We start from the raw sequence: 15,484 nt of genomic DNA, 5'->3' as shown, positions 1-15,484 counted from the left end.
CACAATAATTGCATCACAATGTCATTTACAAATATTGTTAGTGATGTAAAGATTGTATAAGTTTTGTTCAGAAATAGATTTAACATCTCTGATTTGAATTTTTTCTAGGCGTGGGGAAAAAGGATGTTTGAATACACTTGGCGTTAGAGGTGAATATGTGGTTTCATGCTTGTTAAATGTCTCTAGTAGCATGATCCTGTTTTGATGAGTTGTGTCTTAGTAATAATGAATGGGCAGAATAAAGGTGGGAGCTGGTTGTTTTGGAGCTGAACACAGAGCTTTGTGTTTGAATAAGTTCTGAAATTACTGAAAGTCCAAACATTAGCCTGAGTATAATGATGAGTTCAAACAGGAAATCAAAAATAGATCTGATAGTCTCAAATGTAAACCCTTTGAAACTGGCTCAGTGATTTTCTAGATAGTAACAGGTCAAATGAGGAGACAGTAGGAGACCGTAGAGAGGGCACGACTGCATGAATGTACTGAATGTAGTTGCTGGGATTTGAATCAGTTCGTGTTCTGAAGCTCAAATCTGTGTTGCTTGTGGGTTAGAGCCCCATCTAGTGACTTGAGAAAGAGACTTTGTTGAGTTTCTAGAACCACTCATATATTAAATAGATATGAAATAAAGTACATTTATTCAAATAATGTTGCTGACGTCACAGCTTTTAGGATCTGGTGTGTTAATCTATGCATTAGTGTTAACATGTTGTGCAACTTTACACTTACACTCTAGATTCACGTCATTTTTCTAATGGCTGTAGTCTGCTGCTTTGCAGATAAAGATTTTATACACAAAAACATTCACTCACTTCCAAATTTACACTAGAAACACATTATCAGCCTCTAAAATGTCACTCTTACCAAACCAAATTTTTATTTTATTTTAAAAATTAAAAAATGTACAGTAGGATTATTTCAACCTGCTTTCATTGCATATCTATTTGTTTCAGGACTTTACTAATATCAACTTAATTGTTCTACATGCAGATGCTCTTTTTTTTTTTTTTTTTTTTAACATTTTTTTTCCATAAGGTTCACCAGGTTTAAGTATTCTTAGTGCACAAAGGTTTTTAGATTGAGGGTTTTTTTTGTTTGTTTTTCTTTTTGGTGTTAATAATTCTATAATATACATATAACTGAAAACGTATAAGGCACAACAAGAATTTTTACCTGTCTTGATTGCAGATTCTTACTTGTCATTTTTAAATAATTGTACTGCTTCCTTTACTTAAAGATTTGAATAATTTAATTTTTTTCAGGTAAGACTGTAAGAATGTACATTTTTAACGAGAAATTTCATATTTATAATTGTCCATATGCAGCCATGAGGGCGCAATTTAATTTTTAGTGGATGTTGCTCTGAAAAGGCTTGCGACACACGCGAATCTGATTGGTTGAAGCGGTGTAGTGTGATTGGTCTGGGACTGGGTGGGCGTGGCCACAAGCCGTCAATGTTTATGTAGTCCACTGTCCGTGTATGTAACCGCACCAAGGTCCCTGCAATGTGATTTCCTGACATTGATTTGTTTTCATATGATTTAACCCGCTGACTTCACCACATTATGCACCAGATTTTAACATGGGGAATCATTAGCAGGTGAAACACGGAAGAAACCGAGGAAAAAGCCGGGATGGCAGGCGCCTTTGGGTTCAAAGGCTGCCAGAAAATTCGAGGTCCGCAGATTAGAAATCTGTTGGAGGCGAAGGACTTCTTTCTCTTCGACTGCGACGGGGTCATATGGCACGGAGAGAAGGCGATAACGGGCGCGGCGAAGGTGGTGAATTCGCTGATCCGGCACGGAAAAAACGTGGTGTTCGTCACCAACAACTGCACCAGGCCCCGGGAGAATTATGTGCACAAGTTCTACCGACTGGGCTTCACCGACGTGATGCTGGAGCAGATCTTCAGCTCGTCGTACTGCTCGGCTCTCTACCTGAGAGACGTCGTCAAGGTCCGCGGCCAGGTGTTTGTCATCGGCTGCGACGGACTGCGCCGAGAGCTGCAGGAGGCGGGCATCCCCTGCGTGGAGGAGGCGGATGATCCGGACGCCACCATCTACGACTGCGCCTTGGCTCCGGACGTCAAGGCAGTGCTGGTGGGACATGATGATAAACTGACTTTTCTCAAACTGGCCAAAGCCTCGTGTTATTTGAGGGACCCGGATTGTCTGTTCCTGGCCACCGACAACGACCCCTGGCACCCTCTGTCTGGTGGAAGGATACTGCCAGGTATGGTGGTGGTGATGTTCATTGAAGCTTGGCTCGGTTTAATTCAGGTCATTGTACCGTACTGCTCATTTCACTAAAGTTCAGGACCATTCCAGTGTTACTGGATATCTGTTTTACTGCCAACCATGGATGGATTATTGAAAGGGTCTTGTATGCACGTGAGCCAAAGGGGTCAGGGGGCCCTAAGATAGAGCCTCAGTTTGGTATTTTTGTTAGTAAAGCCGTTTAGACGTGTGACAGCAGAATAATCCTGCACCTGCATCACAGGTTTCCTCTAATGGCTTCCTATAATATTTATCCTATTCCACATATAGAATTTTGTGTGATATCTGTGGAGAGGAGCGTTGGTGTGAATCTGCTGTGACAGGAAGGTTTGGGATTTAGAGGACTTAGACAACTTGTCTTCATGCTGAGCGTGAACAAAACAGTTTGAACCAACAACATAACTTTAGAGTAAATTCTAGCATCATTTCTGCTGCATTAAACACTTCTTTTGTCAAGTCTAGAATTGGGGAGCGAGGACATTGACTGCCATTCTTCTCACTCTGTGTGCTGTGTACATTGTTTATGTACCCCATCATCTGTCAGGGGGGCCACCATGTACAGTACACACAACAGACGACACATGGCAGCTTCATTACAGTGTTTTTAACCTAGAATCCAAGATACTAATCAGAGTTCCTGTACTAAAATCCCATCTGGCCTCAGGTTTGTGTCCATTTGTGTTAACACAGATTTATTTATGAATGTATGTGCATCATTTAAGTTCAATATGAACTGATGCTAATTGAGCACTCTGGTGGCCTTAAGCTTAAAAGACACTCACTATTTTAATCTTAACAACCCTGCTTCAAGTTCAGCCTGAGGTCTTTGCTGCATGTCACCCCCGCCCCCCCCGGTCTCCTCACGTCCTGCCACCTCCTTACTCTCACTATCAAAGACAAAAATGTCCGCCAAAACATTGAAAAGATCAGGTATTAATGCAGAACCTACCTGAATAGTCTGAGCTTTAGCTGTGCGTAGGGACAACAAGTAACCAAAAATCAACTGACACAAAGTGAACCCCCTGGCACACAGATGAAAAAGTCACTATAATGTCACTATAAGTCACTATAATGGAGAGGGGTTTGTGGGTTGTTCAGTGAGAAGATGTCTCTTTTAAGATTCACTTTAATCCAACTTTGTTCTTATCTTTACCCCATGGCAGGTTCTGGGTCCCTCACTGCAGCCCTGGAGGTGGCCTCCGGCCGTAAGGCCACTGTGATCGGCAAGCCCAGCCGCTTCATGTTCGAGTGCATCTCCAGCCAGTTCATGGGGGTGGACCCTGCCCAGTGCCTGATGGTCGGGGATCGCTTGGAGACAGACATGCTGTTTGGGTCCAACTGCGGCCTTGACACCATGCTCACTCTCACCGGCGTGTCTCAGATTGAGGAAGCCCAGGAGTACAGGAATAGTGAGCTGACCACCAACCACAGCTTGGTGCCCGACTACGTGGTGGACACCATCGCCGATTTCTTACCTGCTTTTGAGGAACTGGACGAACAGAGCAATTGACGAGTCCTTTCGCCTGCAGTACAAAGCCCAGACTGCTTCAACTACATTTCAAGTGCAATGTTTAGTCTGCAAAAAAAAATTCCAATCCACAATTATCAAAAATCATAAATGTCCTCAGTAACAAGGCGCTGTTTTTGTTGTGACACGTGTAGACCAGAGTATTCTCCTTAGTCAGAGTAATCCAGTGCATACCTCAGTGTTTCTTATAGTGTTGTGCTCATTTGTGACTTGACAGTTCCTTGTTGCTGTAAGTGTTTATATTAATATATGAATATACTGCACTTGCTTGTTCATAAAGTTCATAGGTCGTGTTTGATATTGGGGTTTTGAACATTCAGAGGTATTTTTGTAAAGCCATGAATTGTTCTGTAATGGGATTCATGTGTTTACAAGCTGATTGATTTTTTTTTTTGCCAAGAAGGCAGACATGTACTTACTAACATAGAATTGTTTCCTCATATGTATTTGCCCAGGCGTGATTTCTCCTTGATTGATTCATGGCAAGAGGAGAAAATAAAAACTGTGAGCTTTTCTCAGCTCTGGTAGAGACTGAGATGACAATCTGCCAGTCAGACAAGTGTATATTCACTTTTGGCCTTTCTGTCATGTCTGTACTACTTGTGCCAATATTCATCTGCATAATACACAGCGTGCTGAATCTCATAGTTAGAAAACCAGTAGCACGCTAATGGTGACCGATCATACTGTTGTGGAATTTCAATGTTGTTAATGTTTACCATATAGAGCATGCCAGCAATGGTAACTACAATAAATACTTAAAATTAATTCTGATTATGATGTTGTTCATATGTTGGAGATGATGATGTCCTGTTTTTACAAACGTCCTTATCCTCTGTTTGCTCATGGTCTACATATCTACATCAAGCATAAGAACACCACGATCAAAATACAATAATCTTTTAATCATTTCAATCCAGTACTTCACATGAAGTCAACACCATTTCACTCAGTGCTATTGCAACGTGACATCCAGCATCTCTTCAGCCTTGTTCAGCTCTATAAAACAGATCAGTCAGTTTATTGTAGTGAAAGGCATGAACAGCAAAGGAACCTTCCAGTATTTTTCTTCACTATGTACCAGAGCCTTGTGGTTGGATTTGGGTGTGGTGGTATTGTAAGTGAAGCTCAAAACAACTATATGACAAAATGAAAGATCAGAATAAATGTTGATTTGAGGTGGCATAATGTTAAAACCAAGGTTTAACAAGAACTCTCTAATGAATAGTCGTGGTGCAAGTACAGTAAATAAGGAAAACCAAGAAGCGATGTTTTTAGCTTCACTGTGTGAAAAACAAGATGTCCCTTAGTATGAAAGTAACATACAATTAAGATTTAACATCTAGAAAATAAACATATATACATTTTAACAGGATTTATGTAATACTTTATTCTACATCATGTCTCATGTGGCATTAGGTTCTCTTGTGCTGAGGAACAGAATTAAAGACACATACTGATCTTCAACAGATAAGGACTTTGGTTGCTTCATGTCACTCTGGTCCACCACGCTGTGGCAAAGAAACAAAATAGATTACAAATTTTAAAGGGCCAAATTGTTGAGTGTAAATGATCTGGGCACAAATGACCAAGTAGGAGGTCAGTTCTACCCCTCACCTGGATGTAGTCCATTTCTTCCACTGTCACCGGTCTCCTGCGGTACCTTGCAGGAAGTAGCTGAATAGAGGCCAGGGTGTCTGGCGTGCCAGGGACTGGGGTCAAAGGTATATGAGCTCTTGATAACGGAGGCGGTGCTGAAGATGAATTGGGAGAGTTGTGTTGTGGAAAGTTAACTGCTAATGTTTTCAGTGCCTCTTGGGCTAGAAAAGAAAGGAAAAAAAAACCAATGTATGTAAAAAATGTTTGAGCCTAAAATTCAACAATATGCCAAACAGGTGAAACTTTGCTACCAAAATCTGAAATTAAAGTACTACATTTGGCCAGTTAGGCACAATTGCATGGCGAAATAAGAAAGAAGATACCAGATACGTCACAAACAGCATACAGGGTAAATTTCAACTATCTGACCCTCAATTCACTCTAATTACAGACTCACCGTTTGGCTTTGGGATCCCTTGTCTGTTGGGGAACTTGATCAAAGGAGCATGAGGCCGTACAACCTGATGAAACACAAACAAACCAGACAGCTGTGTCATTTAACACTTCCGGGTTAGTTAACCAGTGAGCCTCTGAGAATTTTTATGATCTTTGATACTGGTGCTGAAATGATGTCAAATTCATTGGCTCATTGACAAACAGAAAACAAACACCAGACAATAATTTGGCAGAGTGAGTAACAGTTTAAGCCATTTATCCAACAAAAATGGCAAAAAGTATGCAGTTCCATTTTCTCTTTTGTCTTTGCTACATTTCACTCATTTATATCATTGTAAATCTGAAGACAGCATCAGACATTTTAGCCTAAACAATTCACTAACTAATGAATCTATAATTAAAATGATCACTGGTGGCAGCCCCAGCCCATACAAACATTGTTTACACATTTGCTAGGCTACTGGGTTACAATGCTCTGAGCGAAAGACAGACAAAATAACTAAATACTGATGACTGAATAACTGTCCACTGTGTGTTCTTTGTCCTTTACTGTCCTGTAACTATTTATAGTCAAATTTCAGCTCTGGACAAACTAGTTAGTCAACTCCTCAGCAGATGTGACTGCTGCCATCAACCGTGACAGACTGGACCAATGCCGCTGCCAAAACAGTGAACATGTCACTTAACTTTACCACTGATTTAGCCGGTAAAATGCGTTTCTGTTGCTGTCTCAACATGACAAAATACACAGCATGCCTGTGCGTTTTGCGGTTTAACAAGGACATCAACAAGGGTACGAGGATGTGTCCCCCTAAAGGGCCTCACCAACATCCCGGGGGCTCAATAAGCCAGAACAACGGAGCGACATTTTACTTTGTAAGCATCATTTGTGCAAAAACAAATATACATCTAGAGTAATTAAAAAAATTGTGGAGCGACGTTACCTGAATAACTCGGGCGGCTGGAGCTGCCATTTTGGAGCTGACTTTGCTCCCCATGACGACCTCGAAGGTTTACTTCCGGTATGAAAAGCCTCCCTGTAGTTGCTGAAACAGACCACAAGATGGCGCTGTGATATTACACTACCCAGTGACATCTATACCATAACACACACACACAGTGGTGCGGAGACTGCAGTTCATGGCAATGGTACAAAGGGGAGAGGTGCCTGCAACAGCCTACAGATGAGGGGTAACATTACAAGAGAATACATACAAGGCTATTCACATTAACAACGCATATATTTTAAACTAGAAGGAGTCAATTAATAATTTTTAATTAACCTTTAAAATCTCGAGTCTTTTATCAGCGGTACCTTAGCTTTAGATGTGTCTTTACCTCTCTTGGTGATAAAGGCTAGCAGCCGATGAATGTGCTGTCCCAGTGACTGTCCCGCTAGGTCAAATCTCAGGCCATACTACAGCGTAATCCGCCCCCCCAGGTTGTTAGGTTGTTAGCCTCCTGTCATTAACAGAGGACACACAAAAATAGACAAATAAAAGACCTTAATCCGCTACGAAGCAAAACTAGTCGAGGTCAGGCAAGGCTCCAGGGAGTTTTATTCCCCTCAAAGAAAATAAATGGCAAGAATAATGTCTGTGTAAGAACTGAAAATGTCAATACAGAACAACTGCGCTAGGTAAAGACAAATATCATACCCTATCTTTAATTTCACTCCGCCTTCACAAAAAAGAAAAAAATGGATAACCGGGTCAGGTGGTCGAAGCTCGTCCAATCAAAGCCGAGAAAATTATCAGAGAGCTTTTATTTGAGGAGATGTGTCACTAGGAGAAAATTTACAGCGCGCTTGAAATTCGCTTATTTTGTCCGATGATTAGATACACCTAGCTTAAAACTAATGGAAGTCTAATACAGTCCTGCAATAAATCAGACCTTCACAAAGGATATAATGTTCAGTTTTTTATTTAAATTGTTTCACAGAGTTGTTGATTCAACTGTATGATAATTTTGGAGGATGTAGTTTATGGTTCTGTTGAGCTATTGAGTTTTGTTGAAATGTATTATACAGAGAGGCGTATCTAGCCTACCCTCACTGATACTGATGGGGTGGACAAGATAAAAAATAATCTGTGGAAGGGCCCTGGAGCAATAAGGTGCCCCTAATGACCCCTATTATGCACACATTTTTATTATTTCCTCATGCCCCCAGACGCCAACCAGTATTTAAGAGCTGATATGACATTTGATTGATTTGGTTTGTGGAGACTAAAATTGGACTAGAGGCTAGGTTAAAAATAACTCAGTCCCAAATTGTTACGAGTACTTCTAGCTGTTGGGACATCTATCCTACTAGGCTCTTTGTAAATGCGGTCAAGTAAATGGGCCACGATCAAGGGGGGAGTTGTAGGTTTCAGCATGTAGCAGGATGAGATGTTTCACCTTGCATCTCCCAGTGCGAGTTTGCGCCGTTTTGTTCACCTCAGTCCTCGTTAGCCTATCACCACATGAGGGCACTCTATAAAAAGGGGGCTGTGGCCATCTTGACCCTCTCTTGCTCCTGGCTCCGAGGCCCAGTTCCTGGTCGCCCGCTTCGTTCCGCCTTGTCGTCGCTGGCGCAGGCGCAGACGCCCAACTGCCGGTCCTCCACCGACGTGCGCGGCTCGTGGGTTCATGCGCTCGCTTCTCTCTCCCGCACACGTAGCCTGATCAGTATGTACGCCTCGGTGCGTTTGATGCATCTAACCTGCACGTACATGTAGCTTGGTTAACTTTATTTCTGTTTTGTTAAATACAGAGAATTATTTGCCAGCTGCTTTGTCCCGCACGGAGCAAGAAATACTGCTGCTTTGCCTGCTTTGCTTTGTTCTGCCTTACCGGGGTGTTCCTGCCGCGCTTCTCCGCTGCGGTTCTGCCGGTCGCTCGGGCGCTCCGGTGTTGCTGCCGTCGGGCTGCGCAGGTGGACAACGCAATCACCCCTACTTACGCGAGTATTGAATGGGCAGTTTCGTTTGCCTTGGGCCTGGACTTTTAAAAATTGAATGAATGCACGGTGGGGTTGCTCTTCATTTAATGCCCCCATTTCCTTTGTTGCATTTAGTTAGAATGGATTTTGGGTTATTGTTTTGATTATTTTGTTTTCTTTATGGCTTTGTTTCTATTAGGTTAGGTTATTTGTTTTATTAAATATTCTGTTTAACTAGGTCCTGTGCTGGCTTATTTGTTTTCTTTTTTTCTTTTTCTTTTTCTTTCTTTTCTTGTTTAATTTTTTGACGTTCTGTGATTCAATTAGCCCTGATATTCAGTTGGATTTTTTTTTTTTTTGTTTCTTGATTGTTTCTTTTGCTTGTGACAAGGTTTTTATGTTATGTTTAGTTACTGATATTCTTAGTGCTTTGATTAATTTGTAAGCATTGATTTATTGTTTTCTTTTTTTAAGTATTTGTATATTGGTTATTTGTTTTCCTGTGTTGGGAGTGACCCCACTAATTTTATTTCCTTGTCCCCTTTTCAGTGGCTGAGAGCCGAAGGTGGTGGCGGTCGTGGTGCCGGGTGGTGGTTTCCCCCTCTTTCTTGTGTCGTGTGCCTCCCCTGGTTCTGGGTTCCTTTCACTACGTGTGCGTGTGTGTGTGTAGCTGTCATGTGTGGCTGGGGTGATAATTTTTGTATATTTGGGATCCCTCACCCCTCTCCTCGAGCTGGCTCCCTGGTAAGCCTCAGCCCTGATAGCCCCCCCCCCCCCCCCTTTTCCCCTCACGTCCCCTCTGTGTGAATGTTGTTTGAAAGTATTTTAATATTCTGTGTGTGAATGGTGTTTTATAATGTTTTAAGATATACTGAAGTTATTTTGAAATAAAGTATATTGATTATTGCTCTGGAACTACGTCTCTGCCCGTTGTAAAACGAACCTGGGTGGCTTGGAGTTGGTACAGTTCACTAAAACTATTTCCTTGGGCGAAATTCCCAAGGTGGCGTTGTCTGGCTTTGTAGGTTGCTCTTAGTTGGGTGTTGTAGTGATCGATACCATCCGCTATCTGCTACCACCCCTATCATCATATATCCCATCGCCCTCGCTCGCCACAAGCAGTGAGGATCACTTCCGCGTTCAAAAAGCTGCAGTTCCTCGGCTGCCGCTGGGGGCTGGCTCCAGAAGTGAGCAATTCTCCATTGACCACCATGTTAAAATAGCTTTACAGCCTAAAAAACATTTACAGCCTGGTACAATTTTTGTTTTTGGTCTCTATTGATAATTTCCACCTCCGTGAACACTGTTTAGTGTTCTTTAGGCTTAATAAATTAGGGCGTGGTTACGCTGAGTGACAGCCCATAGACAGGCACAGGCAGTTAGCTATTTGCTAAAGCATCGACTGGGCTAGGCGGCTACATCCATTGACAGGGGCTACAGTGTCCGTGTTTGTTTGCCAATGTTCGGATAGGTTTTTGTGACAATACGGCTTGTAGTGTAGACTGTACTAACCGACCGTCTGAGTCTGTGGTGCAGTTTTTTCGGTAAGTAAATTTCTCACTATTTTACCTGGATGTTTGCACTAATTAGCATGTATTAGCATATTTTACCGCTGGCTTATGACTTAATTGCCGATTTATGGTCGCTGCTGATACAGGTAGAGGACCGGAGCACATAATGTTAGGAACTCTGCTGCGGTGTGTTCCGTGCTCTCAGAGTCCGTTTATTGCGGGAATGCTAGGCTACAATTTTATTAAGTCTCATTTTTCTGTTTAAAAAGTCCGACATTGCATGGACAGAGCAGCTCCGTCAATAAGCGGCTGCTGTTCCCCCCCACAACTCCACCAAACCCTGCAGCTCCACCTAAAACCTCTCTATCTGAAATGGTCATGTTTAAAACACAGCAGCAACATTATGATCTCTGTTGTATGCTATGTGTCGCGGTTACACGGGGTCGAGCTAATCGGGTCGGACTAGGGGACTGTCGTGTGGTGGATGTAGCTGCGTGTAGCTGCCGCTTCGCTTGTTAGCCTTGCTGATTAGCCTTAGGCTAGCTCGGTTGCTCCGAGCTCAGTGGCCGGGTTCTCGGCCGGCTGACCCGTAGAGTAACCGCCTATTCGCCAAATATGGAAAGTACATTCCCACTAAAATCCAAGATGGCGCAGCTCAAATGCCCATGGTTTGGTCACAAAAACGACTCCCCGAAACCAGTGGGTGACGTCACGGGTGCTACGTCCATGTCTTACACAGTCTATGGCCTTCTACTGGATTCCTGATTTATTGCACGATACTTTAAAACCTTGTAATGTTAATTGTCTGTTTATGCTCATGGGTAATTGTGCATTCATAAATAATAAAGCCCCTCTTAATCCGCAGAGTGGGACCAGGGAATTTCCAAACCTTTATGCCATGTTCTCAAATTGTATTGTGCAGAGAGCCACTTTTATAATGTGTATGTTCTTAAACGTTGCCTGTACTTGGTGAAAATCATAAGTAGATCTGCCACGCAGCACACTAATATAGGCTGAATCATTTCATAGTAATTTTTATTGCATTGAAGCTTTGCTCTATTTTGACATGTTAATGCTACATGCTGCATCATACTTGTTCATGCAGAGGTGGAAAATACCTCCCCTCCCCCAACCTGCCTCTACACACCCATCCACAGCGAGAAACTACAAGTCAACAATTCATATTTTCTTAGATTTTATTTTATTAAACAAACTGGTCCAGAGTTATGGAAAACAAAAAGGTCCCAATGTTAACATGCGCCGACTCCTAACTTGAGATACCACTGTGGTTTCACATAAACTACAGTTTTACAATCAGCAGATGCACAGTGCCAGTCTCAAGTGAGGATTCTGCCCCTGACATTATGTTTGTTAGGTGTAACACTGTTTACACATAGTGCACACCACTGTGCAGCATCAATAGCTCCACAGCATGGCCGGTTGACTCAGCTGCCAGGTCTGAAGAAAACAGACCGACTCATTGGCTCTTTGACCTGTCAAACAGCTGTTTGAGTTGGTCCTGAGAGGTGGCCTCTTTCTGCTGCATGAGATCAGCGTGGCCCTTAGTAACACCCCAGCCATCAGGCATGGACAGGGAGGGACACAGGGGACGACCGGACGCTGGCTTCAGGTTCTCCCAGTAGTTACGGCGGGCTCTAAAAGAGACAAAAAGACAAGAACACCCAGATCTGTTACCACTGTTACCACTCCCTGATGCTGAAGAGCCAATACTTCCATTTTGACTGAGTTTAGGTGTATATTTATGTTATTCAGCAAAGGATTAACCAACCTGGCTCTAACCCAGGGCTTGGTGTGCATCTCCAGACCAGCACCCCAGTTGCCGTGTTTCTCTGATGCAGCTGGGAGGAAGCCTCTCTCAGGGGCCAGCTCCTCTGCCACAGCCCTGATGTGGTATGGCTCAAATCCACAGCAGCCACCAATGAAGTGAATGCCAGCGTTGTAGGCCTCTCTGGCGTACTTGTGCATGTCCCAGCGGGTCAGAATCCTGGGCTCCAGACCTGACAGAAGACTCAGAGTTACACACGTGATCGTGTATTTCTGTGCTGAGTGCCTGACCTTGCTACATTGCAATGCAGCACAGCAGCAGAGCGTATATATGCATGCACACAGAGAAACTGTTATTCTTACTGTGTAATTTTGTACACAATTACACTAACTGAAAGGCGAAATTCAAATGCAACAGAGCATCTTATTACCGAAAGGGAACTCTGGCAGATCGATGAATCCCTGGCAGCTGCAGTCAGGGGTGTGGTATGCCAGGGGCTGCACCATATAGTGAGCCTTCAGCCCAGCCTTCTCCACTCCCTCCTTCATCATCTTGACAGCTTGCACACAGGTCATGGGGTCAAAGTGGCAGTTGACTCCAACAATCTGGGCACCTACAGAGGAACATGCATTGGTATGAGCTGACTGTTGCAGATAAGCAAAGAAAGAGAGCAAGTAGCAGAGACAACACTAACTGTGGTTTGCAGTTGCAGTTGCTAACTTTGGGCTGAATCTTTGAGACATTTCATATTTGGTACATTCCTTTTAATAGTCAATGTTTGGGCGTTGGTGACTCAACATAACAACTACCAGATGCAGTTTTAGCATGTAGGCTGGTCCCAGTTATTAATTCATAATACCAGTAGTCTAATAACGTGCCATATCTTATGTCTACAAGCTCTAATCTTGCCCTTGACATCTGAAAAAAATTCCTCCAAGTAATACTACAGAGAGGCCATGTGAGGACAAGACAAGTTAATATGAAGAGGTTAAGTCTCACATATCAGGCTTCTCTCACATTTACTTCCAGTAATCAAAAATTGTAATTTCAGATACTGTTATGATCATGGGTATATTGAAAAACACTATACCCACCAGCTTTGACCAGCCTGACAGCACACTCTCCAGCTGAGACACCGTGCATGTCTCCCTCTGGTCCGATACACAGAGAAGCAGCCACAGGCTTCCCTGTCTCCTTCAGCACCTCCACAGCCCACACAGCCTCTTCAACATGCTCAAAGTACTGCAGGACAGAAATGCCAGTCAGTCAATTTACAAAATGCTGCAAAAATTAGGAACAAATTCAGCTGCCTCTATGGTTAGTTTAAGTTTTTATAGACAAAAAATCTCTACCTCAGCAATCAGGAAGTCCACGTTTTTCTTGATGAACACATCCAGCTGTTTCTTGAAGATGACCTTCACCTCTTTCTCACTCTTGCAGCTCAGGTAGGATGGAGTCTGAGACACTCCTCCGGCAACAAGAGCATCGCCCTCGTTGGCAACCTCGCGGGCCAAATCGCAGGCGGCCTCGTTGATCTGAGCTCCCTGCAGAAAGAAGCCAATTTATGGTGACAACCCTGACCACTTTTTAGATGCTGCTAAGGAGCATTGCTTCCACATTGTTTACTTTGTGATATTCTGCTTATTCTTATGAAAGTGGTGTGACGTCCCATTTAACTTACAGTGAAGGTGAGCTTGTTGCCTCTGTTCTCCAGTTTGTCATCGCTGGCATAGAAGGTGAAGGTCTGCATAACGTTGGCCCCGGCCCTCAGGAACTCCCTGTGCAGCTGTCGCACTGAGGATCATCAAACAGATTGCATCATAACTTACTAACACATTAGTAAGTCTAAACTATGACAATAATTTGTAGGAAATACCTTCAGATGATAGTGAAGAAGTCATTTTAAATTGAAATAGAGGGTTAAAGTTGATAAAAAAAAGCTTGTTCTCACCTGCTTCAGGGTGCTCTGCAGCGGCCTCAGGGGTCCAGGGACCGGCCTTCACGTAGCCTCTCTTCTCCAGGGCGAACACGAAACCTCCATCGCCGATCACGATCTCGCCAGCGTCAAGACGCTCCAAGATTCCCTGTGATGATGGATCAGAGTAAGTTTAGAATGATGTAGACTGAATATGACTTTGTTAGTCAGGTTGGAAATGAGCCACTGAGGTTAAAGGCTCTGCAGGTTTTTATTTCAAGCTCACTTGGCAACAGCTGATATAAACGTATATATCTGTGCATTATACCTCGTGCATAGTGGTTTCCCAAATCCAGCCCCCCGCCCATGACTCTTGAGTCATTGAGAAATCAGCACATGTCTGAGAACAGCTGCGCTGCTCATAGTGACTGATAGATGTACACCTTTTCATTCCAATATGCCTGCTTGTCAAAGTAAAATCCAGACTTTGTGAGGCCTCACTCTGAAAAACTTGTTTTTATTCCACTTTAGAGTCTGTAAAATGCATTTTTGTATTCAAATTCAGTCATAAAGTTAGAATTTATGTATGTATTAATTTTTGTATTTGAATCTAAGAAAAGTTCCACCTGACATGAACTCATGTCATGAACCCTTATCATTCTAGAGTCAGTAGTGACAGTGAGTGGTCCAGAGGAGTTTTCATCAGGATGTTTTTCAAGTCACTTTTTTGTAACTGCACAGCAGCGTTACTGGTCTTATTTCTCCACAAACAGACGAGAGCCTCAGTGGTCAGAGAAATGTGACCTGACGTGTCAGTTGATACATTAGGAAGACCGTTGCTCTCTGCCCAGAATACACACCACACAAAAACACAACCATAAATATGCAGGATGTCCCTCGGTGGGCCCCCAGTTTGGAGCTCAGGAGTCTTTACAAGTAGAAATCACGCATATCATTACTGTTAGCACTCCACAAAAAAAGTTGTAATTCCCTGCATGGATATTCTGCAGGATGGTCCTGATAGCATACTTTAGACAAAATTCCACACGTACCTTCTTTGCTGGTGCCATAATCCTACAGCTGTGTGGACCCCTGACTGCTCAGACTTTGAGAAGCTGAAGCAACATTAGAGTGGTGCAGGGGACCACTATAAATCTCTCTGAAGTAGAGGAGGAGTCTGAGTAAGAGCAGCTCTGATTGGCAAGCGGCAAGTTACACAACTGCAATGTTTACTCTTTCCCCTCCCCTCTTCAGCTGAATGAGAGCATTGTGAATGTGTGCTACTAGTTTGGTCCGGATTAATTACGGTTGTTGGGGTGTTTGGATGTCTTCTTGTTATTTTGCGGGATTTCTGTTTTATTGAAGACACATTCTTAAGGTCCACTTTGCTAGTAGGACAACTACTTCTAACAAACCAGTAAAGACTGAAGGATTGAATCACTTCAGAATAAGAGCATATGTGAAATGTCTGACATATTTATAATTAGAGA

At 43.0% G+C, this 15,484-nt stretch overlaps 3 protein-coding genes across 4 annotated transcripts; 1 reads left to right on the top strand and 2 right to left on the bottom strand.

The window, feature by feature from the left end:
• Positions 1–1,462: 1,462 nt before the first annotated feature.
• On the top strand, positions 1,463–4,545 carry LOC121184065 (pyridoxal (pyridoxine, vitamin B6) phosphatase). The gene is made up of 2 exons (XM_041041436.1): positions 1,463–2,232; positions 3,440–4,545. The coding sequence occupies exons 1-2, from the start codon at positions 1,635–1,637 to the stop codon at positions 3,784–3,786; spliced, it is 945 nt and encodes a 314-aa protein (XP_040897370.1). The 5' UTR covers positions 1,463–1,634; the 3' UTR covers positions 3,787–4,545.
• A 143-nt stretch (positions 4,546–4,688) lies between these two features.
• Positions 4,689–7,548, bottom strand: mrps36 (mitochondrial ribosomal protein S36). 2 transcript variants are annotated; one of them, XM_041041356.1, is made up of 6 exons: positions 7,518–7,548; positions 7,198–7,320; positions 6,804–6,905; positions 5,861–5,924; positions 5,422–5,624; positions 4,689–5,315 (listed from the first exon to the last, which is right to left on the bottom strand). In XM_041041356.1, the coding sequence occupies exons 3-6, from the start codon at positions 6,855–6,857 to the stop codon at positions 5,298–5,300; spliced, it is 339 nt and encodes a 112-aa protein (XP_040897290.1). In that variant the 5' UTR covers positions 6,858–6,905; positions 7,198–7,320; positions 7,518–7,548; the 3' UTR covers positions 4,689–5,297. The 2 variants fall into 2 exon arrangements, with proteins under 2 accessions (XP_040897290.1, XP_040897292.1); XM_041041358.1 differs by lacking the exon at positions 7,518–7,548 and having other exon boundaries at positions 5,422–5,558; positions 7,198–7,511.
• A 3,951-nt stretch (positions 7,549–11,499) lies between these two features.
• On the bottom strand, positions 11,500–15,150 carry LOC121185226 (betaine--homocysteine S-methyltransferase 1-like). The gene is made up of 8 exons (XM_041043279.1): positions 15,047–15,150; positions 14,031–14,163; positions 13,761–13,873; positions 13,432–13,623; positions 13,174–13,321; positions 12,510–12,692; positions 12,083–12,311; positions 11,500–11,948 (listed from the first exon to the last, which is right to left on the bottom strand). Exons 1-8 carry the CDS (start codon positions 15,062–15,064, stop codon positions 11,771–11,773), a joined length of 1,194 nt encoding a protein of 397 aa, XP_040899213.1. The 5' UTR covers positions 15,065–15,150; the 3' UTR covers positions 11,500–11,770.
• Positions 15,151–15,484: the final 334 nt, after the last annotated feature.

This window comes from Toxotes jaculatrix, chromosome 7 (genome assembly GCF_017976425.1).
Source record: "Toxotes jaculatrix isolate fToxJac2 chromosome 7, fToxJac2.pri, whole genome shotgun sequence".
Classification (NCBI taxonomy): domain Eukaryota; kingdom Metazoa; phylum Chordata; class Actinopteri; family Toxotidae; genus Toxotes; species Toxotes jaculatrix.
Note: the sequence above shows the minus strand (reverse complement) of the source record. Positions and strands in the feature narration are given on the sequence as shown.

Excerpts from the sequence above, each read along its gene's own strand:
- mrps36 (XM_041041356.1), bottom strand. The coding sequence starts at position 6,857 with ATGGGGAGCAAAGTCAGCTCCAAAATGGCAGCTCCAGCCGCCCGAGTT. Across the intron at positions 5,925-6,803 it reads CAGCCGCCCGAGTTATTCAG|GTTGTACGGCCTCATGCTCC; the intron begins GTAACGTCGCTC and ends GTGTTTCATCAG. Across the intron at positions 5,625-5,860 it reads AGGGATCCCAAAGCCAAACG|CCCAAGAGGCACTGAAAACA; the intron begins GTGAGTCTGTAA and ends TTTCTTTTCTAG.
- LOC121185226 (XM_041043279.1), bottom strand. Across the intron at positions 13,322-13,431 it reads TGGACTTCCTGATTGCTGAG|TACTTTGAGCATGTTGAAGA; the intron begins GTAGAGATTTTT and ends TCTGTCCTGCAG. Across the intron at positions 12,693-13,173 it reads TGTCAGGCTGGTCAAAGCTG|GTGCCCAGATTGTTGGAGTC; the intron begins GTGGGTATAGTG and ends GTTCCTCTGTAG.
- LOC121184065 (XM_041041436.1), top strand. The coding sequence starts at position 1,635 with ATGGCAGGCGCCTTTGGGTTCAAAGGCTGCCAGAAAATTCGAGGTCCG. Across the intron at positions 2,233-3,439 it reads TGGTGGAAGGATACTGCCAG|GTTCTGGGTCCCTCACTGCA; the intron begins GTATGGTGGTGG and ends ACCCCATGGCAG.